The sequence below is a fragment of the Arvicola amphibius genome, chromosome 2 (assembly GCF_903992535.2).
Source record: "Arvicola amphibius chromosome 2, mArvAmp1.2, whole genome shotgun sequence".
NCBI classification, from domain to species: Eukaryota; Metazoa; Chordata; class Mammalia; order Rodentia; family Cricetidae; genus Arvicola; species Arvicola amphibius.
The window spans coordinates 181,218,622-181,244,573 of NC_052048.2; the positions used below are offsets into that span (position 1 = coordinate 181,218,622).

General features: G+C 45.3%; 1 protein-coding gene across 1 annotated transcript; it reads right to left on the reverse strand.

The window, feature by feature from the left end:
* Positions 1-525: 525 nt before the first annotated feature.
* Positions 526-25,034, reverse strand: Slc35b4 (solute carrier family 35 member B4). Its single transcript, XM_038319165.2, has 10 exons — positions 24,736-25,034; positions 18,050-18,163; positions 14,155-14,257; positions 12,985-13,034; positions 10,188-10,269; positions 9,913-9,973; positions 7,970-8,079; positions 6,573-6,648; positions 5,550-5,625; positions 526-4,766 (listed from the first exon to the last, which is right to left on the reverse strand). The coding sequence occupies exons 1-10, from the start codon at positions 24,810-24,812 to the stop codon at positions 4,520-4,522; spliced, it is 996 nt and encodes a 331-aa protein (XP_038175093.1). The 5' UTR covers positions 24,813-25,034; the 3' UTR covers positions 526-4,519.
* Between the last annotated feature and the right edge of the window lie 918 nt (positions 25,035-25,952).

Consider the following 25,952-nt stretch of genomic DNA (forward strand, 5'->3'; position numbering starts at 1 on the left):
ACGGGAGTGTAGCCGTCACCAGGAAGCCACTTCAAAACCCTTAGGAGGCTCTAACGAGCTCCTGGTGAGCGTCTTCCTGAGCATCAATTCTCCATGGTAATGCACACACCAGTCTCATCCCTCCTACCACCCGGCATCAAGGCATCCAAGAGCAGGGTAGCACTTTACACCCATCTCCAACAACAGCCCCCATTCCTCCTCACGGCTGGAGTCACTGGGGTTCGTCCCCTTCCTTGGCTTTCTTACTAGCCAGCTAATGAGAACCGGGAACAGTTGTGAGGAGCCATTATGAAGAGTGAGGAGGAGGAGGCCTTGGCAGGCATTCGGTTCCTCGTGCAACACATGTCAGACACTGTGCCAGGCGCTGGCAGTTCAGAAATGAATTATGCATGCTCCCCAGCCCCTTCCATTCCTAGAATGTCTACAGGGAGGAAACTTCTGGAAAGCAAGAACACACTATAAAGTTGAGAGGCATCGGTCTCCCACCCCAGGTCTGGTCATAGCAAATCTATTCCAAGACTTGAATATGTACCTAAATATTGTTTATTTCCAAACATTACACCAACCAATAGGGAAAATGAGCACATTTCTCTACACTGGCAGTTCTCTCAATGTTAGCATGAGCTGCCACAGACAAGATTCGGTCAACAACTTCAGCAGAAAGCCAACTGAGACCAAAACGCTTTGTTGATCTAGCAGGAGCAGAATTCCTCCTAATTCTATCTACTTCTAGCCGCAGAGAGGACCTTAGTTTCAGATCTCTACAATGTGGTTTTCTCCGAGCGCACGTGTCTACCTGCTCAGGTTCACTCAAACTGGTTCTCCGACATCATTTCCACCACCCGCAGCTAATTCACTGATTTAGAATTATCCCTGACTTTGCGTTTCCCCTTCCCCATCTCTAGGCTAAAAGGAATCAAGTAAGAAGGGGCAGGTAGCAGGGAAGATGGCAGGGATTCTCTGCTCTTGGGCTGAGCTGGAAAAGAATATGCAGACAGCTGAGACAAAGCTTCCGTGTTCACATGCCCTTTAAACACTCTGCCATGTTCCCTATACACTGCACTTTTACAGCAATGCTTGCTTACAGGAACACCACATAAAACATGCTGGACAGATATAAACACCCTATAAAACTCCTAAAAAGATATCAAGAGGCCCCAAAGAACAGAGGCATGAGCAAGAATGACAGGTATTGCTCAGTAGGAAATAGCAAAGGGAATGCAGGCGCAGTAAGGGACCGGGGTACAGCTAGGAAGAAAACTGCAAAAACCAAAGCCTGGCCCCAGAAGGGAGGAAGAGGGGTACAAAGGTTGAGAACCCTTGCAACTATCATGTGCTTCTCCCAGAAGAGGGAGCTATGGGGACACCGACCACCCTGGCAGGGAACTGCAGTGCTGTGCTTTGGTCAACTAGGCGGGAAGAAGGGAAAAGGAAACACACACCAAATCCCACCATGAACTGAACTGTATATACCTCTAGCTAGTGTGTTGTTGGTTGTTTTAGTCGGATGAAAAGAAAATAAAAGAACCCACAATATGTATGGAACCCTGGGTTTGATCCTCAGTACTGCAAGAAAAAAGTTCAAAATCTGAAACGACATTTCTAATAACAGTGATAAAGATAGCATTTACAAAAGTATGTTGGTTATAGGAGACGCAGGGATTAAATATAACTCAAGAACCCACCGTCCTCTCCCGCCACCTCGGCAAACACACCAGTCAGGCTGTTGCGTGGGCACGCAGAAACAGTACACTTCCTGGCTGACTCTTGCTCTAAAGTACACTACGTATTAAGCCCTACCCTGAGTTGCACTACATGATGTTCCTGAAGCTGAAAGAACAAGGATGTTTAGTAGACATATCTCTACATCCAGTGACTCTGGCCTTGATGAGATGGCTTATTTGCCCCCTTTAAAATTGTTACAATCTGCATGGAAAAAGGAACCAGGCCAGAGGAACAGCTTTTTAAAGAATGATTTTATGAATGGATTTGGAGATGAATCCTAGTAAGCAAATTCAGCCAGGGTAGGAAAGACAAACATCAGATTGTTCTCTCATTTGCAGTTCCTAGACTTTGTGTAGAGACACAAAATCACGGATGTATATGTGATCTGAAGGCAGAAGCAAAACTGTACAGAGGAAGAAAGGGGCCTAACAGGCAGACAGGAGGGGGGAAGGGGGTTAGTGGGGGGAGGATGTGCTCAGTCGTATGAAAATGTCCCCCACAGGACCATGTGCAATGAAAATATACAATGAAAATTAAAGCAAAAAAACCTTTGCAACAGCAATTCTACAAAAGTGTAAGCAGTGTCTGTTAGATCCATTTTCTTCTATCTAACTAGAGCGTAGGAGGAAGCAGGCTGGGGCCCTTGTGTGCTCTGTCCTTTCAGCTGAACATTTTGTTTTGTGAGTGCTCTGACCTCTTATTTGTCCCTACATCTCCTCTAATAAGACTCACAAAGTATTCGTATTAAGAGGGACAGACGTTGTGAAATGGCGGGTCCGGTTCAGTCCTGTCTGAGTCAGCCAGTCTCAGGTAACTACGAAGTGCCTCACTCTCGCGGGATGGAGAGGAGAGCGCTGGGGAACTGAAGGCTGGGTCCTGTTAGGAGTAATCAGAATGGAGCCTCAGGGGCAGATTCTCCTGTTACACATGAAGGAGAGACCACTTTATTCCAGCCTTTTAAGGGAACATTTAACACTTGGTATTTATAGCAAGGCTGGGCCAAGCGACCCCACATATTTCAAAGCAGTCAAGGAGTTTCTGGGTCCATGAATGGGGTTCGCATCTAATTCGGCATCTTTGTGAATAGAGCATTACCAGCACAGGGAAGTTGTGAATGGCTGGAACGACAAATCAGTCTGTAAACCTGGGGACTTAGGTGGAGAATCAGTACCTGTATTTAATGTAACAAAAAAGCAAGGCAGTTTTAACTGCCTTCCCCAGGGACCCGGAGGACTGGGGCACTTCTCTTTACTGCTGCCGTTCAGACCCATCAAAGAATCTTCAGACAATGGGATAAAGAACTAAAGTGAGTCTAAGAAACGTGGAGAGCCACGTCTCAGTTTGAGAGCACAGTCTGCACACAGCAAAAGGATGAAAGGCCTTTGTCTATACGCAAGAGAAACAGTGAGTTTAGCTGCTTGCCGAGGAGCCGGCAGCTAGGTGAGGTTAATGAGGGTCTCAGTCTAAGTGGAGAAAAGAGGAACTAAAACAACACACTCTTCAGTCACATACAGTCCAGCTGAGGGCACATACAAGCGCGCGCGCGCACACACGCACACACGCACGCACACACACACACACACACACACACACACACACACACTATCTGACAGGGTTACTCATTCTCAAGATTATCCATGACAGGAAAACCAGACCTTCAGAACAATCAGCAGAAAGGAGGTGTGTTTCTGTATGTAAACATGTTCTGCTCACATGCAACCTCCTAGCCACACCCATCAGGAACAGTCTGATATCTATGGGAAAACAAGACCTCACTCTGGTAGCGGGCTTTGACCTGATTCATACATCACACTCACACCTGTATATCAATCTACTCGTCAGTGATTCGACAGGTGGCGGCTCTCAGAGTGACAGGAAGAGGTGCCTTCTAAATACTAAATACCGGGCCTTAAAGCTTGTCACAGGCACACCTGAAAAATGAGTGTGTGTGGCTTCACGGGACAACTGTCTCAGGGCGCTGATGGAGTGAGCTGTGCTGGGTCATGCTTCCGTCACCATGTCTGTAACCGGCTGAGGAGCTTCATATGGGAGATGGATGAAGGTCTCCCTCTTCTCAATCCGCTCCCAACCTTTCTTCCTTTCTCATATGCCACGAGCGCTGCGGGACCGCTCTCAGCCCAGAAAGCAGCAGGTGGAGGAAGCATGTGGTCCTTGCACTGATTAAAATACTAAAGTGATGCTCCAGCATCAGCAGCATCCAGCCACGCACCACCAGGGCTCCGCCTCTTTCCCAGCGCACTGGAGGGAGTTCAGCCGCACCACTCCCGGGGTCTAATTTGTCACATGCCCACCGGATCCCTCAGTGCCCGACTGTGCCTGGAACATGGGCTACACTGTAAAGTGCTGAAGTGTGGAGAGGTGATGGGGAAAGAGGTACACAGCTACAGAAGGGTAATGGCTGTCACAATAACACCGTCAGTAGCAACAAGGGCATGGCCTTATCTAAGGCCATTGCATGGGTGGAAAACTAGTGGCTCGGAGGACCTGGAATTCAACAAGTGTGGTTCTGATGTTCTGGCACACAAACAGGAAAGCAAATGCAGAGGCTACCCAAGAGTCTGCCTGGTAGCCTTGTCTGTGTTGTTTATTCTGTCTCAGGGATGCCTATGCGGAGTCTACAAACGCTGTCTGGCGGCCAGGAAAAGCAGATGCGTCTCATCCTTCCCAGATGCTCTGGCCGCTGGGTTCAATACTGTGGTAATCTCGCATTAACCAAAGTGAAATGCGCCCGAGGCCTCTACCACGTAACACTGCTGTCTGTCCCTGGCAGACCTCAGTCCTTCTTGTCGTCCTTCGGCAGCTGACTTTTTGTGGTCCCTAAGTTCTTCCACACCTCTGTGTACATTAAGGTCCCAATGAAGACAAACAAGGTGCCCAGACAGTGCCACAGAGTGAACGGGTTCTGGAAGTACAGGATGGAAAAGATGAGGCTCACAAACTTGCGCAGAGTCACAACCAGCGTGACGGTGAGCGAGGTGCACTCTGTTGTCAGGATGAACACACCCCGGATGCACACGTATCTGGAGGACTGGTTAAGGCTGTTCTCGGTAAACGGTCAGGGAAGAAGCTTTAGGTGCGACTCCTGCCTTCACTCTGACATGCTGAGAGAACACGGAGAGCCACTCTGAGGATCCTCCTCAGTAGCACTTCCTGAAAGAGTCCAGCCCTGCCGTTCCTAACAGCCCATTACTAAGGACTTTCATTACAGTTTATAGTGAAGGCCACCTCCACAGCAAGGCCAGAGTGGCACCATCATGAAGGTGGTCCTGCTCACCTTTACTCCTCTTGTCCTCGGGCCTCCATTCTCTCCTTCAAAGTGGGGCTCTGTATAGCAAGCCTAGGTGGTGATTTCAAAAGGAGGCAGGCAACCTCAGTCTGTTTCAATATTTTAAAGACATCACAACTTTTAGAATGGTAAGATCCTTCTATTAATATAATTACTTTTAAATGAGTCTTAATTTGAAGTTTGTTTCAGAACTTTGCAGCGACTTATAACAGTCATGAAATAATAAACAGTACTTAGGACACCAGGAACTTAGAGAAATCTCAGCTCATTTCATCTCATGGCATGACTGGCTCTAAACCATCCGTGGAGTCCTGCTTCCTCTGCGTGGCCTACCTGACCTGCACCACTACAGACTCTTTCCCGTCTACAAAGAAGTTTCAAGAGCAGATCTACCCGTCTGCAGCTCACTACAGAAGTCAAGGCAAAACCCAAACTCAGGTCCCCTCCATTGTTAGAACGACCATTCCTCTGCCAAAACAACACAGAGACATGAATAAAAGAGCCCGCAAAAGGATACTGAGTCACAACATTCATGAGGAGGTAGAACCACATGATGGGCATAGCCACACTGATGACTGGAATCTGATAGAGTTCTGCAGAGGTGAAGAGAGGACAATCATGCCAGCTGGACGCTTAAACCTTTCATCTTTTGAACAAGGCTATACAGGTAACAACAGTAATAGGAACAGTGGTATTATTTCCCTTAAAAAAGTTGGCCCACACATCCCTTTATTCATCTTGATTCCGGTCTATGCTAAGTAAGAGTCAGAGCTCTGTGGGACTCCCGGGTTCTTCACAACTACGGTGGAAATAACGAGAAATGGCGCTTTCTAAGCCAGGGCTTTGTGGGCTCTTTACATACCACCAACTTTTACACAGTTTTAGGTCAAATGACAGGTACAACACTGCATATGCAGAGCAGGCCCAACACAGCACAACACACACTTACTACCTGTGGGGTGTGTACCATAAAGTCTTGATTCAGGGAAGGTGTCTCTTAAGTGTTTACCTATCTATGAAACACTCTTGATGATCAGATTGTATACGTGACCGTCTAGCACCAAGTTCCAAAGTAGCCCCTCTAAAAAGCAGCAGCTTACCTTCATACATTCTTTTAATTTAATTTGGTTTGTAATGAGTTTATCTCAATTATATGATCTGTAGCTAGGAAGCAAGGCCTGTCGTCATTTTGCTTCCTCTTGCTTAGTGCAGAGGCAGCTTAGACCTGTGAGCAGCTCTGTCTTTCGTGGCAGGAGAGACACAGAGACAGCCGGCTGCCACCTAACGGGCTCCAGGTCCAGCTGAGGGCTGGTACTGCTTGTCTGCATTCTCAACATGAAAGGACAGCCTTATTTGCAGCGCATAGGAAAGAGCCATCAAGGCCCTTCTGCTGCGACCACTGACTCAAAGCAGCATGCGGACACCCGGAAGGTGCAAAGGTTCAGATAAACATGAATGAAAGCTGTACTGGAGCCAAATGCAAAATGAAGCTTTGCCTCAGAAACTGGCAAGCAATACGGCCACATGACCCCAGACTTACCAGACTTATTGAACAGAACGACATGATCATAAATATCAGAGGCCAAGAAGATGAAACCAGGAAGTGGAAGGGCGTGCTGTGGGAAGAAAGGAATCTCATGAAGGTAAAGACTGAAGCCATTCCAGAACAGTTAGGGTAGCTTCACAATGACTCAAAGCCATCTGACAAGCAAGTCAGCCCCTCGAAAGTAGAAGTATCAGTGCCCGTGTGCCCTTGACATCACGTGCCGTGACATCTTACGGAGTCTGATGGTCACCAATGAGGAAGTCGAAGAATCCTCCCCTCACAAGGGAAAGGGGGCTTCAGCACACAGTCATTCTGCCCGAAAGGACTTGCTCCATACTGGATTTGAAAATTACAAGGACCACAAAGATTTCAAAATATTTAGAAACTCGTACAAAAAGAGACTGAAGACAATCTGGGGTCAAGAAGAAACAAACGATGAGCTGAGACTAAAGAGGAAGAGGACACATAAGGAACTGGACAACTACCATCCTCACTACCGCAGTGCAATGTGAGATCACATCACGTGACCCTTGCTGAGCCCTCACTGTGCTTGGCGTTGCTCTCAGTGGTGGGTACGAGCCAAACGAAATGCTTACTTTCTAAAACTCCCTAGCCACAAACTCTAGCTCCAAGTTAATGTGTCAAACTGCCTGTTCGGATTAATCGCGCACAGAGGGAACGGTCTCACCATCTCACCCCTGGCCCTGGGGGGGCAGCTCTCTGGGCACATTTCAATAGCAATAAAGGAGGGGCAGGGCAGAGAAGAGCTGTAGGGGAGAGTGTGAGGTCACCCCTTAGCATGAAGAAGCTCAGGGACAGGCGGTGAAATGAATTCTCACATGAGTAAAAGCCCTTGGGGAACTGGGGCCCCCAATACCCAACCCCTGACCTGCCCACTCACCCACTCATGTCCACACTCCTGGCCGCTTGCGCTGGGCTCTCCATATTGATCTTTTTTTTTTCTTTTTCTTTCTTTTTGGTTTTTCGAGACAGGGTTTCTCTGCAGCTTTTTTAGAGCCTGTCCTGGAACTAGCTCTTGTAGACCAGGCTGGCCTCGAACTCACAGAGATCCGCCTGCCTCTGCCTCCCGAGTGCTGGGATTAAAGGCGTGCGCCACCACTGCCCGGCTCCATATTGATCTTAACAATTTTACCTACAGGATCTCTGTGGGCCTTGGTTCCTTAAATGTTTTATGTGGTTGATCATGATCATCTCATATAAATAACTCACTCCAAACGCATATTATCCCCCTGCCTGAGGCACTTCCGTTACTGGTCTAAAGGCTGGCTACTAACAAAAACACAATCTGTCAATTACATTAAGATTCCATTTGGCATAACATAACATAAATCAGAAATTTCCACCTTCCCAGGGTTCAAAAAGCTGCTTACATTATAAAATAATGCCTCCTTGGAGTGTTTCCCAAATTGTTTGTATAAAGTCTCTTGGAATATGCCCATCCTCGCTGACATCAGCAGGGCAAAGGTCAGTGCTCCAATGCCTAAAAAAAAGAAAAAAAAAGGTCAGTTACAAGATGCCTTTTGACATATTTTCTTAAGGAGACAGTATTTACAGTTCTGTAACTATCACATAGGATATGTAAATTTTAAAACCACAACGCCGCCATGAAATCCTCTCCAGCTTCCCACTTCCACACCCTTATATGTATTTCTGTATACTAAGACAGGGTAAGACTCTGTTGTAGAATATTATTTTAAGGTGTGTTACTTTTGTTTATGTTCTGGGACATTTATTTAATGGTGCAAAGATGCGTTTGAGTAAATAAAATTCATCTGCGGCCAGGAGGCCCCGTCAGCAACTAGCTGACAGAAGTGGTCGGGAGAAGCCAGGTGGAGAGGGTTTTTAAGATGGGGGGGGGCTGAGGAGCAGCATGAGGGCTTCTGGAGAGACGCAAGGAGAGGGGGTGACTGCTTGCTCTTCAGTCTCTCTGAGGAGCAGGGTTCCACCTCAACCTCTGAACCTTGAGTTCTTCAGGGGGACAGAGATTTGGTTAAGTTCCCTTTAGCTTTGAAAGAGTCTGTGCTTGAGGGAATTGTATTCCCTCAGGCTGCAGCTCCTGTGGCCACAGGGCTGCTGATGGCAGAGGAGTTGCAATTCCTAACAGGACAGCCATGGGTTGAAAGGCAGCAACAATTTAAAAAAGAGGATGATAACTGTCCATATGTCTGTTATACCGTGCTTTTCTCATGAGGTTCTTCTGAACCTTTCCTTTACGTCCCTGATTAGATGTGTTCTCAGTGTGTGGTCGAGGACCCACACTTCGCCCTGTCTGTGGCTGCACGACACATGTCTGAGAGCACTTAGATTCCCAGTTAGTTCACTGAAATCGATAAACACAAATACCTAAAATGTTAATTATTTCCTCAGGATAATTTCTCATAAATGGAAACTGCTGAGTCAAACATTTAAAAAACTTTAAGACCTTTAAAAAGCTCAATACACAATAATTTTGGAGAAAGGCAATCGATTTCCTCTGCCAACGGCTTTTATGAAAATGGCTGTCACTGCGTCCTCACAGAGTGGCAGCGCCATTTACCATCCTGCCAATACGGTAAGTCACAAATGAAAAGTTATTGTTCTTGGTTTTCTTTGACTGCTAGATTATAAGGGTATAAAGTTACTGGACATTAATTTTTCCCTATGAGTAGTATGTCCATATCTCGGAGAATTTTCCCATTGGATAAGTATTTTTCCCATAGTTTCAGCAAGCTAAAGGGTTAAAGTCCAAAGCCAAGATAAGGGGACACAAGGTTTCGCTGCTACTTTCTTCCACCCAAACAGTGTGAATCTACTCCTGTGACTCCTGAAAATATTTCCTCCAAATCCAAGAGAGGACGAGGCTCTGTAGGGGTTGTCTAATTAATTCCACACGGAGATACTTGTATTTTTAAAAATTCCCCCGAGAGTTGATTTGGGAACACTGCCATAGGGCGCAGTGAACTTAAGAAGAAAATAAGCCCTTGTGTCCCTGGGAAACCGAGTCAAGAGTTCTAACTCACCCTCCTTTTGCAGGGTTTTGTACTCAGTGGACCAGTCACTAGGAAACAGAAGACTCCACACGGTGCTCCTAAGGAGAACGGCAGACTTTTCTCTGTGCCAGTGACAACCATGGAGACGTGCACCCACATACAGCACGGCCCTCTTTTAATTTTTTGAACACTAAGGTTCAGAGACATATTGGTCCCAGGTGTCACTCTCCTCCTTGGCATAATTTGTTTAGCCTAAAGCTCTTGCCAAGAAACATGTCCCACAGGAGAACACTCAGCAAAGAAAAGTGCAGAGGTAATTAGCTTTTTGTAACTACTGTACTTGCCTAGTAACCACCATGCAAATGCCTGGAATCCATCCTTCTCACTCAAGCTGGACTGGGAAGTCTAGGAAATAAGAACATATACTAGGAACAGGGACTAGAACCACGAACAACATCCGAGACGCAAGGGGCATATTTCTGCTGTCCACTTCTTCCTCTCTCGCAGAGCTGAGTTCTGTATTACTTAAGCACTCCGATCCCTTTCTCGCTTTACAGGTGCCTGGTTATGCGGCCCGATGACAGGTAGAGAAAACAAAGGATCTGAAGCTGATTCTTACCACCTGCTTTGCAGACATGAACGTGCAAATAAATATCCCTGCAGACACCAGGGCAATGGAGGTGTACTTGAACATACTGTATCTGTAAAACAAGGATAAGAACGCTTTAGGAGAGGGGACCACGGAGGGGGACTTACAGTCGGGCAGCATGTGGTTCAAACAGAAACCTCTAGAGTCTCACTGTAGTGTCAACAGAGTCAACCAGTAGGTTGTTATCAGAAACTGAAAAAGTAAACAAAACCAGAAGACATAACATATACCAGATGTCACATGACACTGAAGTCAGCTCTCCAGAAGCCAATGCGGTCTGCTCAATCTTCACTTGCACCCGTGGTTTTTCCGATCCTAAGAGCCCAGAATCATGTCCTAACACACACACTATTCAAGAGGAACAACAGATTATCAGGCACAAATGACAAGAGTTAAAACTTGGGGAATAATGCCCATTCTCCAAGGAAGGTAGTTCTTTAAAAACAGTCTGGATAACTTAAATGATTTTGTAAAATGTCGGCACAGCGGGATAAAAGGAGGAATATGCAATTTGTAGAGCCAAGGGCAGCATCATAGTGACATTTCCCATTAACTAAAATGGTATCATTATGATCCCCCTCAGAGCCTTGGTAATCAAGGGAAAGGCCCCAGGAAGGATGAGAAGAAATTAAACTTGCAGAATGAATCACTTCTTTTCTACCCAAGGACACTGTATCTTTTGATGACAATACCTCATCAGAGCTGATCGGACTGGCTGAGGCCCTGAGAGAGGGATGCAGGAGAGGCCTACTACAGAGAAGTGGGGTACCAAAGGGAAGGGGGACTGGCTGGGAAGAACAGAGGCTCGGCAGGAGTGGGAGAAGGGCAAGAGGGCTTGGGGATGGATATAATCAAAATGCATTTGTATGTATGTATGAAATCACCATAATGCATATAGTTAGTAGATGCTAATAAGACCTTGTGTAGCAAAAGTGCAGCAGAAACATCAAGTTGAAGCAGTTTTAAAATTAAGCCAAAATAATGTTTAAGAAAAATAGAGACATGAGCTTTAAATTCTCCAAAGGGCTTTGTTCAAAAAATAAGAAGGTAAAATTGAATCAGAGGTTAGCAGCAGGACATTTTCCTAGGCCCCCAGTTTGATCATGGACACCATGGAGGGAGGAAGAGAGGGAGGGAGGAAGGGGAAGAATAAATAAATATAGAAAAGTTAGAGAAATTTCTGTTCTGTGGATGGTCAAAGGCTCAGACCCAAGGTAACAGATTCCAACAGAACTCTTAAGGAAAACAGGCGTTGAGCAGAGCCCCTGACAGTGTGAGGTTGTATCAGGAGACTATAATTCATAAACTTAAAGGACAGTTGTCATACACACACACACACACAATCAAAGCTTAAACCCAGGTCTCTAAGGTAAAGTCTAAGTCTAGCTACCAAGTACAGTCTTCATCTTCAACAAAACATCTGGCCATTTAAAGTCTGCACAAAGGCAGAGAGGGCTGAGGAGAGCTCACAGGGAGCAGCACTGGGGCTCCACAGCCTCCAGAGATAAAGGACACACAAGGAGTCTAGCAAGATGGGACAGCTGTCCTTGTTTAGATACAGCCCTTAGTGCTTAAAAACTGTAGGTTCTAGCCAAACAGTATGGCACTACAGGCTTTTAATCCAGCACTTGGGAGACAGAGGCTGATGACTCTCTGTGGGTTCAAAGCCAGCCTGGTCTACACATCTGGTTTCAGGCCAGCCAGGGCTATTTAATGAGACTCTGACTCAAAAAACAATCTCAAAAACAAAACCCCTTTAGGTTCGTTCCCTCCCTGAATCGGCAGATTCTTCCCAAGCCAAGGGAGCCCTAATCCTGAGACCAGAAACCGGACAATTGAAAACACAGCATCAATGGCACTACTTTGGTTTTAATAATGAAGATGACCTTCCCCTGAGAAATCCTGTAGACTCCCTACTGTCTCTCCCTAATGTCCCTTTCCCCTCAGTGGTAAGGGCTGAGACTCAAGTGAGAGGTGGGTACTTTGGAAAAGCGTGCCAGGCAGTTCCTGCCATTTCCCACCCCAGTCCTACCACAGCCACACCACTGCAGCAGCTACAGAGAATAACCCCAGCCTTCTGCTCCTCCTTCATGGGCCTGTACTGGAAACCCTCTTCTCATATAAAATTATTCCCCAGCTCATTACATACAGTACACCGATGAGTACCTTATGTGTGCTGAACATGCAGATTAATAAGAAAGCTCGCAGCACGTATGAGACCCTGGGATCTAGCCCCCAGGGATGCCAAGACTAAAAATAAACAACAAAGCACTTTCTAGGACAACCCGCAGACCTTCCGTGACCACTCCCCGGAAACGCCCCATAGCCGCATTCTCCAGTACGGCCACCACTTGCCACATGTGGCGACTTAGCATTTAAAATGTGCCTAGTAAAAGTGAGAAAATATTTCACCTTATTTCACTTAGAAAATGTAAGTCCACACGTAGAGTCACATGTGGCTAACGGTGATCACACTGCACAGTAAATTTCGTGTCAACTGCTTTCATAGGTTGACAAGGCACTGAAGATCCAGTGGTAACAAGAGCTGTCTGGCCCCACAGGAAGCCACAGGAAAAGCCGCTGGCCTGCTCAGCCGCCTTAGGAAAAGTCATCATTACCCATGATTCTGAGAGAAAGAACTCAGGGAAAGGCTGATGGGCTAGAGCAGCCTCTCACCCACTGTGGGAAAAGAAAGGTGCCCAGTCCACAGAGGTGACCTGGAATATCACATCCATACATCCATCCAAACATGGAGGTGTGTAGTTACCTTTTCTTCAAAATGATAATTCCTAGGATCATGTTGGCAATCAGGGAGCCCTGTAAAAGAAGACAGGGGTGACTGTTTCAGTGCACCAGGGAAGGAAACACAACTCACGATGGGTAAGAAAACAGACATGGGGAAACACGGGAGGAAGGATGAACAGTCAGTAAGGCAAAGAATAGAGGCCAAAAATATCTGTCCTGAGAAATAAAAAAAAAAAAAAATCAGTGCAAGATACAGTGGGAAAAAAAGATTAGTTCTCATTAATTGGTCCTAACCAAAGCATGACTAATAGGGCTGGACGATACTTTGGAGCTACTTCCATCAATTCTCCATCTATGTAATGTATAATAGATTATAATGTATGCACAGAACTTCCACTGAGGTTTTCCCACCTCCATAACGAAAGAAGTCATGCAGGGATCTCCCTCTTCCCTAGAAAGGTGTCAATCAATAAGAGTTTATGGAAGGGCTGTGAGCTGGTGCTTTGTAGGTCACCTCAATCGTTACAGTTATCTCATGCAAGCCCTGCAGGCACAGGACACAATCTCACAAAATCTCAGGCAACAAGATAATGTCATTTCCACCACCACCCATTGTGCAGTCTGTTGCAACTCCGCCTACATACTCCTTGACGTCTTCCCCGCTCTTCTGGAACACTCTGCTCTTGTTTATGCACCAACTACAGAGAGAGCTCATCACGCAGAAGTAAAGAAAATGGATTATCATTTTGAGAGAAATCCCCTTCGTCAACAATTGTCCTGCCCTGTGTGATGGGACAAGCCCATAAACTTGGCACTCAGGAGGCTGAGTCTGAGGACGGGGAGTTCCAAGCCAGCCTGAACTACAAAGCAAAAAGCTGCAAGGCAGGGGTGAGGGTAAAGAAAAGCTTCAGTAGTAAGTATGAGCTCAAAATAAGCCAGATGAGGGAAATAGGAAGTAAATCTATTTCCCAGAGAAATTTTAATTTTACTTTTATTAGTCATCTATTAGACCTCAGATAAATAATAGTAAGCCATTCACTTACCACTTTCCCCATCCCGTTCAAAGACTCAAAGCAAACCTATCATTATGCCCTAGACTTGACTTCCTATAAGACTGGCTATTTCTGTCCCATGCTTGGTCTGCCCACCTCACCGCGCTCTTCAGAGGACACACATGCGAGCTGGCACTTACTGATCTGAATATCATATGCAGGGGCATGGCGATGTTCAGGTTCAGGGCATAGTTGTTCATCACGCTGACAGTGAAGAACATGATCACCATGATGGCATAGTACCTGCAGTGAGAGAGGACACAGACACTTTTCAAGAAACTTTGATATAGAAATACATATATTGGTTTAAAAGTCACCCGGCTTCCTTCCTCTCCGTTAAGAGAGTATAAGAACCATTATCACATAAAGTCAAATAGTAAGGACATCTATGCATACTTCACCGAGTCAGACTAGCATAGAGAAAATTCAAATTTCTGAATGTGTATAAACAAACACTTGAATGTTTTTCAAGGGAATTATAACTAGGATTTACAAACTTAATCCATAGTAAGACATTTTAAGTGGACAGATAATCCTTTTAATGTACTAGTTCTTTGTAGATACTTTTCATAGGCCTCTGGAGAATCTGAAAATGGTTAATTTCCTAAATGCGTCCTGTGTATATTTATACAGTATTATTTTTCTTAATTTTGAAAAAAAAACAGATTTCAAAGATTTGTCATGTTTAGCCTAGCCACTGTGAAAATTATTTTATACGCTGAACCAGTAGGCTCTAAAATCAAGGATAGCCCTTGATTTGTAGGAACTTATACTTAAAATCAGAGTCTTGTTTCCTTTCTCTCTTTCTTTTCTTTTCTTTTCCTTTCTTTTTTTTCTTAAGACAAGGTCTTTCTCTGTGGCCCTGAATGGCCTGGAACTGACTATATAGACCACAGTGTGCTGCCTCTGCCTCCTGAGTGCTGGGATTAAAGACATGTTCTACCAAGACCAGCCAGAGACTTTGTCACTTGAGAATTCATAAGTCTTAAAATTATAATAAAAATTGAAATAAAAGAAACCCTATGAGCTAAGGATGTATTGTAGCTCAGTTGGCAAGAATAACTTGACTAGCATGGATGAGGCCCTGGGTTCGATCCCCCAATGACACATAAAGAGGGCATCTTGGCAGACACCAATAATCCTGGCACTTAGAGACAGAAGAATCAGGAATTCAAGGTCATCCTCAGTTCCACATCCAGCAAAATGAGATTCTGTCTTAAAAAAAAAAAAAATCCTATAATCGTGACTTAGAAAATAAAGAGACACATATAAATGAGTAAGTAAATGAATACTGTGAATAAGTAAATGGACTAAAAATTTTATATTTTTATGTTTTCATCTTGGTCTAGAAAATATTCAAGATGTCTCTCATAAATATTAAGTTAAACCATATTCATGTCATGTTTTTGCAAGTCAAAAAGGATTAGATAACAGCAATTTCATGATTCACTCAAAAATATTTTTAAAAAATTTTTAAATAAATGCCTAGACAATCTAGAGCAAATGTAAACAATGGTTTTGTATTGTTCATAAAATATTCAACCTTGGGCACAGATTTCTAAACAGTTTTGTGTCTAAAAAGAATAAAACAACAGTGACCCCCACATCATCTTCTCTATTGATTCTGGTTAGATATAGAGCTGGACAGACATTAAAATAGACGACAAAGCCAAGGCTGCAGTAAGAGTCTAAGTAACTTGACAACTACCATAGAGAACAGTGCTACAGGCATGAAGACCACTAGCGATGGCTGCCTCACAACTTCTACGTGACACCTGCTAGTCACTTTACAAGGTTCCTTGCCAAATTCCCTCCAGAGAAGCAGGCGTGATTAGGTGGAGGCACAAAGAGGCCAAAGGTCAGAGAGTCTAGGACTTGTTTCTACCTCTTCAAGGTTACGGTACTTCTACCTCAAACAAAGGCCCCACCTAGTTGTAAATAAGAGAGTTCTGCTCTCTCAAGGTTATTGTCAATAGGTGTGGCTAATTGCCAGACCTCTTGCTCCTGAAACAGGGAAGTAGTTGGTTCCTACCTAAAGTGAAGTCTAAGGTTCCAACTAAGTTCCAGTTCCCTTTATGGAAATAACTTGGGATTCCATCCAGGGAGTGGTTTGCCTTGCCACCGTGTGTTTGGTCTAGGGCGTGAGTCTAGGGCTCTAGGGCATGAGCGAAGAATGTAGCCTTGGCTTTTGTCTGTTAAAGCAATCTTTTGTTTTATTCCTACCTTTTGGGGTCAGGGGTATGTTAACCAGTAGGAAATTTAACACGGGCAAATTTTCAGTACTCACTGAAAAATTCCCTCCCATTAGTATCCTATATGTTTCTGTTTTATTATTTTCATTCACATCTTCGTATTCTTTAATATTTATAATCCCCACGCCTCCACTCCGGAGAATGGTATTTTTTGTCGAGGCTGGCCCCTGACAGATGCCGTTGGAAAAAAGAGTCTATCAATATCTTCCAGGTTAATTAATTCTTCCATGTAGCTACTAAGACAGATAGCATGTACTAAAAATTGTTTATGGGGGATGAAGGACCTGAGCAAAACTTTGATTATTAATTCACATGCAGAAAATAAAATAGTCACTGTAAGGGGACATGATGGGGATATGACAATTAGGACAGATCATGGGGGACAAAAGGCAACGTGGGGGACGGTGCAATAATAACGTGGTAGAGGAAGGCCAGGCATGTTGGTGCGCACCTTTAATTCCAGTCCTTGGGAGGCAGGGGTAGGTGAGCTCTGAGTTTGAGGCCAGCATGGTCTACAAAGTTTCAGGTTAGCCAGGGTTACATAGTGAGAGGACCCTGTCTAAAAAAGAAAAAAAAAATAGAGTCTGAAATGGAAGAACAGGTAGGAGAGAAGGAGAGACAGAGGTTAGCTAGCAAGGGTGCTATATGTGTGTGTGTATGTGTGTATGTGTGTGTGTGTGTATGTGTGTATACTTTATGTTTTCACCAAATACCCTGATCCATAAAAGCAGATAAGGGAAAGGAGGTTTTTTTGTTTTTTGGTTTTTGGGGGGTTTTTTGAGACAGGGTTTCTCCGTAGCTTTGGAGCCTGTCCTGGAACTAGCTCTTGTAGACCAGGCTGTCCTCGAACTCACAGAGATCCGCCTGCCTCTGCCTCCGGGTGCTGGGATTAAAAGCGTGTGCCACCACCGCCTGGCTTGAGGTTTTTTTTTTTTTTTTTAAATGGTGGTATTCCTGCCATGATGTCCACATTGGCTTGCAGGAACAGAAAGTTTATGGGAATACTAAACCCAATAGTAGGAAATTAAAATATTTAGTATTACATTAATAAAAACTAAGGTACACTATTAATAAGCTTAGCAAGCTACTTTGGAAGGCAGCAGAGGAACACGGACAAGGATGAGCTTGAGCACTTGGGGACGTTTACTTGGGAATGTCACTCCCAAAGGAACTGAATGACACCACTTAAACCCTTGCCGTGGGGAGGACACTTCTAGCTCCAGCCTCTCCACCATAAAATCGTCGTATTTGGCCCTGTGTGTGAAGATACTTAGCGCAAACCTGGACTGATGAACAGAAGTCTGGCATTAACCATTTTTTCTTAACTTGTCAATCATTTTCCTTTCACTGAAGCAAAATCCACACAACATGAAATTACCCATTTGTGAGCAGCAATTCGGTGACGTTCAGGAATTGCCGGGCTGTATACTCACTGCTTCCTCATTTCCAAAAGTCAACTGTTTTCACAATGTTTAATGATACCACTCTTAGCATAATCAATAACTCTACCAACCCAGAGGACGAATACACGACTGTCAGAATGTGGTCACCCTAGTCCTTCTGACCCTGTCTCATGCACACATGCACTTGTTGCCATCACAGCTATTTACGGCAGGAATTTTATTCTAAAAATAGGTTTCTAGAGCATAACAATGCAATCCATAAAACTAATGGCGCCACTGTCACCCATAACCTAAACTTGAGGAACACGTGCCTCATACTTTCTGTCCAGGCTCCACCTTCTAGGTCTTAAAGGACTCAGCAAGTCTTCAATGTGCCATACCTTAATGGGATAGCTGGTGGCTTCCTTCCCAAGTCAGCTTCAAAAAGGAAGCCTTCCACAGCAATAAATAAGAACTGTGCAAATGTCACGATGTTCCCACATCCTGGGTGCTTCCTGGATAGTGAAGAGCAGAAATGAAAACACAAGGCACAAACTCAGATAAAATGCACTACAACCTGTTATATTTATGGCACCAAAATAGCAGGATAGATTTCTGCAGCCACGGTCCTTCCTTATATTGGCTCTCACATGCCATGGATCACACACTTTGACACTGTGTGTCACAGGGAATGCCCAACTCTACTGTCTGGGTTTCCTAGAGTAGCAGGCCCTGCGTGAGGATTTCTCTCACCGACAGGAACATGAGGTGGCTTTCCTAGTTAGCTGCAGGAAATCTCCTAGTAAACTCACATACATCCCCCCCACCCAAAAGGTCTCTAGTCAAAGACGAAAACATGCTGGAATTCTCCTGGAGTTCATGTATTTCTAAAGGTCACTTGATGATAGGGGAGTGACTTCAGACAGCACCCCCCAAAAGCAATAAACAGCTCTAGGGATGGGAAGGGGGCTTGCTATTTTAATAGGGCACAGATACATATCTGCACACAAATCAACATAATTGTGTATCTATGGAAGTGTGATTAAGAAGAACTGTCAAAAATGGGCTCTGGGGCGGGGATAGTCAGCTAAAAATGACTGAGAAACACGACTGTAGCACACAGCAGGTCTCCACAACCCTCATGTGGGTCTTTAAGACAGTAGCTAGTCAAGAGATCTTCCTGGAACCCAACAGGTCCTCTTCTGTGCTCTATGCAAGAGCAGGAGTCTTCCACAGTGACTATTAGGAACGCACGCCATAGTATGAACGTTATTTCTGACATCCCTCCTGAGGCACTCTGAAAATTAGTCTTGTGAAATGTTGAGAGTTTCCTCGAACCACTCCTCAGCTCTGTTCTCTCACTGAAGACATCCCAAGTGTGCATCAAAATTGCCCCCTAAGACTAGTTAGCTGGCTTCAGAGTCTATCTTTTCATCGTACCCACCCACCTGACCCCACGGAACAGGCTTTTAAAAGCAGCTTCATATTAATACTATTAATACAGGGCTATTTATTAAAGCCAACTCCATTCCCTACTGGTGCTGTGAATACTAAACACTAATGGCAAGATACACAGTTAGGCGCTGGGGTGTTGAACATGCTTGGTGCCTTAGTTAGGGTTACTGTTGCCGCGATGAAACACCATGACCAATGCAGCTCTGGAGGAAAGGGTCTATTTGGCTTACGTTTCCACATCACGGTTGTCACTGATGGAAGTCAGGGCAGGAACCTGGAAGCAGGAGCTGATGCAGAGGCCGTAGAGGGGGTGATGCTTACTGGCTTGCTCCCCATGGCCTACTTTCTTAAAAAGCCCAGGACCACAAGGCCAGGAGAGGCGCCACCCAATGGGCTGGGCCCTCCCCCATCAATCACTAATTAAGAAAATGCCGTACAAAGGCTTGCCTATAGCTCAATCTTAGGGAGGCATTTCTCAGTTGAGGCTCCCTCCTCTCTGATGACTCTAGTTTATGTCAAGTTGACACACACAACCAGTCAGCAAACTAGGCAAGCACTCTACCACTGAGCTATATCCCCAGTGCAAATCCGTAAATACACCCACATGCACAGAAATGCCAAGGAACACAGCAATCCCAGAGAGCGAGGCTCACCGTCTCAAGGTGACACAGGGCTGTACTTAAGCCTATGAAGGTTTTTTGAAACCTATGACTCTACATGCAGTTCAATTTGTCTTTCTTGGGTTCAAGGGAAAAGGCTAAACTTTGTAAGAATCCATAAACAATCGTGCAAGACATTTATCTCATTCAAGAATCTAATTAAAACCATTAGTCAATACAAGAGAGCAGAACTTTAACTCTAGATGGTTCCTAGCAGTGCTGGTCACCTCTGTCCTGGCTGGTCTTCAAGAAACCCATGGATCAGGCTGAGCGTGGCAGTGCATGCATGTAAGCCTAGCAGTGTGGGTAGGCGAGGCAGTATTCAGGGAGACTTTGGCTAAAAATTAAAAGGGAAAAAAAAGTAGAGGGGCTAGGGACATAGCTTAGTGACATTACAGAATACTTGCCTACATGCAGGAAGCACTGAGTTCAATCTCCAGGACTGTGAATAAATGAGTGAGTGAATGAATGAATGAACAAAGAGAGGGGAGGTTCACCCTTCTCCTAGTACTGATCTCACTGTCTTGGGCTGGGGCCCTGGGAATCTATTCTCTTAAAGGTCCCCTATTCCATCCCTGTGGGAAAAGGCATGCCTGTGCTTCTGCATGCAAGAGTGTGTGAATTCTGTGTTTGCTGCAGCACAGCGCTGAGAACGACGGTGCCCCCACACTGTTTCCTACTGACATGCAAGAGCACCTCTGTCACTCGCTGTGCGATGTGGCAGCTAATCAACTCCTAAATCCAATTTTCTTTAAAATGGGAACAGCGAGTGCTTGTCTCACTGGTTTACTGCTGTGTAAACGAACAGCGTCCAGAAAAGCACCTAACAGTGGCCGCCACATAACTTAACCAGGACGATGAGGAGCCTACACACTGAGAGTCATCAGTCCAATGGCAGCTGCCCTTCCCCTGCGCCCCTGTGTGTGCGTGTGCATCTCTGGGCACAGGTGTGCATGTATGTGTGTGCACGTGTGTGCATGTGGGTGTGCACATTCGTGGGGGTGTGCTTGTGTACATGCACATGTGGAAGCCTGAGGTGCCAAGGTTGATGTCCAGAATCACCCTTAATGGCTCTTTCGATCAAGGTCGGAGCTCACAGAGATTGCCAGCCTGCTCTGGGGTTCACCTGTCACCGCCTGTCCAGGCTGGAATTACAGGTATTTTATGTGATCACTCTTGCGCAGCAAGCACTTCAGCCAGTGAGGCGGCTCCTCGGCCCAGCAGTTACCCTTCTGAACAATCGCATAGGACACCCTTTTCCTTCCCTGTGTAAGATGGAAACTATACATTGCTGCCACGAGAATTCAGTGGGAAAGCATGCGTCAAGTGGCAGGCCCCATGCTGAAGGACCAACACTTCTCTAGCCTTCCCTGCCATTTTCTACTAAAGGCCTGGGCCAAAGCTTACAGGGTCCTTACTGAGAAGCCATTCTACAGAGAATCAGGAGGAGTTCCTAGTGGGAATGACCTGGATCTCCGTCCTCAAGAGAAGGGGGAAAAAGCACACGGGAGCCAAGCGTGAACCATGGGTAGCAAGAACACAGTCCCAGTGAAATGTTCCAGAAGGTGGACCGTGTCCCTTTCATCTGTGTGCTCACACTCTTGGGACGCAGAGTCTGCCCTTCACTCAAGCAAGTCAGCGAGGGTGGGGAGGCCTCACATTAAGCAAATGTGCTCTAGGATATCTATATTTGTGTAAAAGATTTTAAAAATTGAAAAATTTACAACTGTATCCTTCAGATGATCTTTGCTGTTTCCCCTTTATCCATATTTTATCACTAAAGACATGAAGGTCACATGGTACTCCATGAAGTAGGACTTCAGGGCAAAGGAACAAGGTTGATATGGTTGATATATTATCAAAAAGAAATCCTCCCCCGCCACACCCCCCCCCCCCGGAATCACGGAATCCCTTTCCTGTTCTCCCTCCCATCAGGTCCTCTGATAATTCTGTTCTACTTTTTTCTCGTTCCATGGGATGCCTAAGCCTCCCTATGTATTCCCATGATCCTATGATCAATGCTTCTTTAAGCTAATGCAGAGAGTACTTTAGGGACACGCTGCTGGCACAGCTGGGGTGGGGGGTGTTCTGTGAACTGGAATAATTCATTTTAAAGCTTCCAAAGAAAAACCTGAAACGTTTTCCCTGGATCTTTTCCTTCTCTTTATTTTTTAAGACTTATAACCATCAACTGAAGACAACTTCTCTTACTTGGGATTTTCTTTGGCAAAAACCCAAATTTCAATCTAGAAAAAGAAAAAGCAACTTTGAAGAGAATGAATTAGGCAGATGGTTCACACCTCGTTTCTTTCTTTTCTGGACATAAAACTTCCTTATTTAGTTCAAAGTCATGTTCTTGATGGAAAAATTAAAGGGGAAAAATAAAATCTTTCAGATTGTTATCCTGATGTTAAGACACACAGTATCTTATCTTGCCTGCTTCATTCGTTCTGTGTGTGTGTGTGTGTGCGTGTGTGTGTGTATATATATATATATATAATCATACATGTGTGTCATGTTTTGAAGGTTGACCAGTAGCACCTTAAGAGAGGAATCAAGATCTCACTACTGTGTAACTGTCAATGCACAGGGCTTCTAATTTATCACTGGTCCCAGTTAGAGGTCTACGAAAGTCAGCAAGAAGAACTTGAATTTGCTTTCTAATTGGGGGAAAATGGCTCAACAATCCCTTCTCTCAACAAGTCATTTCAGCCTCTGATTTAGAGTGACATCCAAGGGTTCCAAGGACGCCATTTAAAAAGCACAGCCTCTGTTCTCTAATGAGCTTTCTACCGTAACTGCTTAAGATTAAAGTCACAGATTTCAAGATCCTATCTAGAAGGAACTTTGAATACCCTCTGGTCTAATCAGGTCCAATCTTCCTGCTCTACAATGGGAAGTTATTGTGTGCCTAAACAAACCAGGAATAAGCTGCTATCGGTCTAATGTACTATGCATTGCGTTAGGAGCCCACTTCTTTACCAATGCAGGAAAACCCACAACTGCACACCAAAATGCAGATTTACAAGAAAAAAAGGGTTAAATAAAGAATTCGGATTCATTTACAAATTAATCCTAATAAAATTCTAAATAAAATTTCCTACAAGGAATGAAAAGACTTTATAAAGATAAATTTATCAGCCGGGCGGTGGTGGCGCACGCCTTTAATCCCAGCACTCGGGAGGCAGAGGCAGGCGGATCGCTGAGTTCGAGGCCAGCCTGGTCTGCAAGAGTTAGTTCCAGGACAGGCTCTAGAAACTACAGGGAAACCCTGTCTCGAAAAACAAAACAAAACAAAACAACAACAAAGAAAGATAAATTTATCCATAACTTTCCTGGATCATCCCAAAAAGACAAGGTGTGCCTGTCCTGAAACAAAACTGTAAGGGAGACAGGGGAAGTCAGCATCAGTGTGCAGCAGGCTGTCCACAAGCATCTCACTCAACCCCTCAGGACCCATGGGGATGACGGGCTCTCACACCTTAGATGGGTGAAATCACGTACTTTGGCCGAGAGCTCATAAGCTAGTGCGTACAGTCTCCACTTCATTTAATGGCATACTCAATGCATATTCAATGCAATTATCTGACTTTGTTTCTATAGCTGGCCTGAATATATCACCTTTTTATTTAAAAATATATTAATATATATCAAATTCCAAAGTCTCCTTCCCTTGAAGTGCATCAGGCTTACAGCCGGAAACTTTCCCTTTCATTTTCATATTCCATACCACTCCCAAGGCAAACAATTGATCTTCATCAACACTCTGTATAGCAAAATGGCGAGCTCTCTAGCAGCAATGATTAACCCACACAGAGGTGACCATAAGTGGACTTAAGCCAACAGTATTAAATAAAACACACTTCTACCAGACATCTCACTATGGACCGGTCAGATTAAAGAATGAAAGGGAGCTAGCTGGAAAAGGTATTGGGCTAGGAGCTTAGTTAGACAAACGTCTTGAGGCCATTTCTTACTCTGCCACTTACAAGCAGGGAAAAAGCCACCCAACTTTGCATCTGTTTCACTCCCAGTCAAACAATGTAACCCTAGAACGCAGGGCTGTTCCGAGAGTCGATGGACCCAGAATGTGTAGTTATTACTGTACTGTGAGGTCTTAGTGAACTGCCAGGAAACGGTGGCCCAGAGAAGCTAAGGGGCTGGAAAAGTCTGTATTGCCAGAGGGTAATGGAGCCAAACCTGAAATTACTAACTTGAGCTGTTTGGTCCTAAGCGTTTTCCACTCCACCTCCTGTCTCTTCTCTAACTTCTGCCCACTGAACTTTGCACACTATTACCCAACATTATTTGTAAGACACCAACACAAAGCCAACCCTGTTCCCTTTGGGAAAGTGTCGTAGTCATTCTCAAGCTATACTTCAACGTGCACGCTTCTCAATTAAAGCCTGTAATAAGCTAAATGCTCAGGGACCATGGCGACAGCCCAGTAGTTAACTGCTCTCCACATCACTCGCATGTGAGTTTGGGTAAAGTCTTCGCAATCATCTCTACGACCAATAAAAGCAAATCCTTTGCAGGTCATGTCGGTACACACAAACGAAACTTTCTTTGGAACGTGTACAAAACAGGACTGCTTTGCATGTGAGAAGGCTTAGCTCCGGACACGCACGTGTCATTCACTAACTGGACGGAGAAAAGTGCTAAGAGTTGGATGAGTAATAGGGAGAGGGTGGCTTAGCGGAAGAACTGGCTTTGCCACTAGCTCCTTAAGACCTTGGATCGGTCAAGTGAAAAAAGTCTCCAAGCATCAAACTCCCAAAGTGTGGCATCGAGGTGATGACAGCAGCATCCTGGGTGTCCCTGTCACTTGGATGCTAAGGGATGGAGCAGTATCCAGGGCAGCAGAGTAGCGGGCAGCGCGGGTACCCAGTGCAGAGAAGTGGGGAGGTGGACGGGGTGAGCAACCCAGATCATCCCCGGGAGCCCGGGCGCGGCCCGCGAGGGTCACTCACCGGGCCAGCAGCTCTAGGAAGATCACATTACTGCAGCAGCCTGCGAACACCAGGCCCACCGCGAAGGCCGGGCGCATGGCCGGTGGGAGGCACAGGGTGCGAGCGCGCAGAGCGCCCTTCTAGATCGCTACCCTAGTAAGCCCTCACTGAACATCACCACCGCCCGCTGTTCGTTGCCCGAGGGCCGTCTCGGTCCACTCTTCTTCCGCGGCTGCCACCAACGCGGCCAGCCCAAGAGCTGTAGTTCTCAGTCATCCCCGGTCCCATTCATCTGAGGGGGCGTCCAAGGGCTGGCCAGACTACATGTCCCAGCATACCGCGCGCCTTTGCGGCAGGCGTGGAAAAAAACCGGCAACTTTTCCCGAAGACTCGCGTGATCGAATGCTGCGCGGCCTTCTGGGAAATGAAGTTCCAACGCTGTCCGTGTTCATTACCAGACCAGTTGAACCGGGATCTGGAATTATAGACCTGCAGCTACTCATTGGAGTGTTCTAGCACCTGAAACAACGCTACTGAAACTAAGAGAATGTAGAAATTTCTCTAACCAAATTTCTTGGAAAACAGTGAAGTCAAAAGTTTTAAGGTTGAGCCTTGGATTGAAGTGGCTGTTTAGGGCATCAGCTCAGCACCCCACGCTCACCATGGGGGAAGATAGGCCCGTGTTATTAGTTGTTGTAGAAAAGACTAACATTGTAAATGGATTGCTTTCTGTTACGGTTTTTGTGGAGACACCGACCACATACTGTCTTGTGCTGACAGTTTGCCAGCTAAAGGAGCTCATTAAATATTTAACTGATAAAAGGCAATCTTTTCACTTTAGTTCTTGTTTCCATTCTCCCTTTGAGGACAGACGTTTCACAACTTGAGAATTTATTGGCATTACCGGAGGTGATTACTGAAAACGCAGACTGCAGGACCACACACAAGAACTGTGATTCAGAAAGTCTGAAGCCGGCCCCAGTAGGCAGCACTTAGAGCATGCACCCAGGAGGATTCTGATATGATCTTTGGGTCACAAGTTTGGAAAACCATTGACAGCTATGTTGTGAATCTTGAGGGAAATGTCAGATTGTTCATGAATCATGGGAAGTAAAAAACCGTATACGAGGCCATCTCCTACTATGCACCCATCACGTGCTATGACTGCTATATGAAATCAGACATTCGAAGCGGCACAGTTCTGAGCAGCAGTACTAATCCTGCAGGATGGGAGGTAG

Bases quoted from the DNA above. Each gene is read 5' to 3' on its own strand.
- Slc35b4 (XM_038319165.2), bottom strand. From the start codon at position 24,812: ATGCGCCCGGCCTTCGCGGTGGGCCTGGTGTTCGCAGGCTGCTGCAGT. The intron at 13,035-14,154 runs GTAAGTGCCAGC...CTTCTTTTACAG, and splicing joins TGCATATGATATTCAGATCA to GGCTCCCTGATTGCCAACAT. The intron at 8,080-9,912 runs GCAAGTACAGTA...TCTTTTTTTTAG, and splicing joins ATTTGCATGGTGGTTACTAG to GCATTGGAGCACTGACCTTT.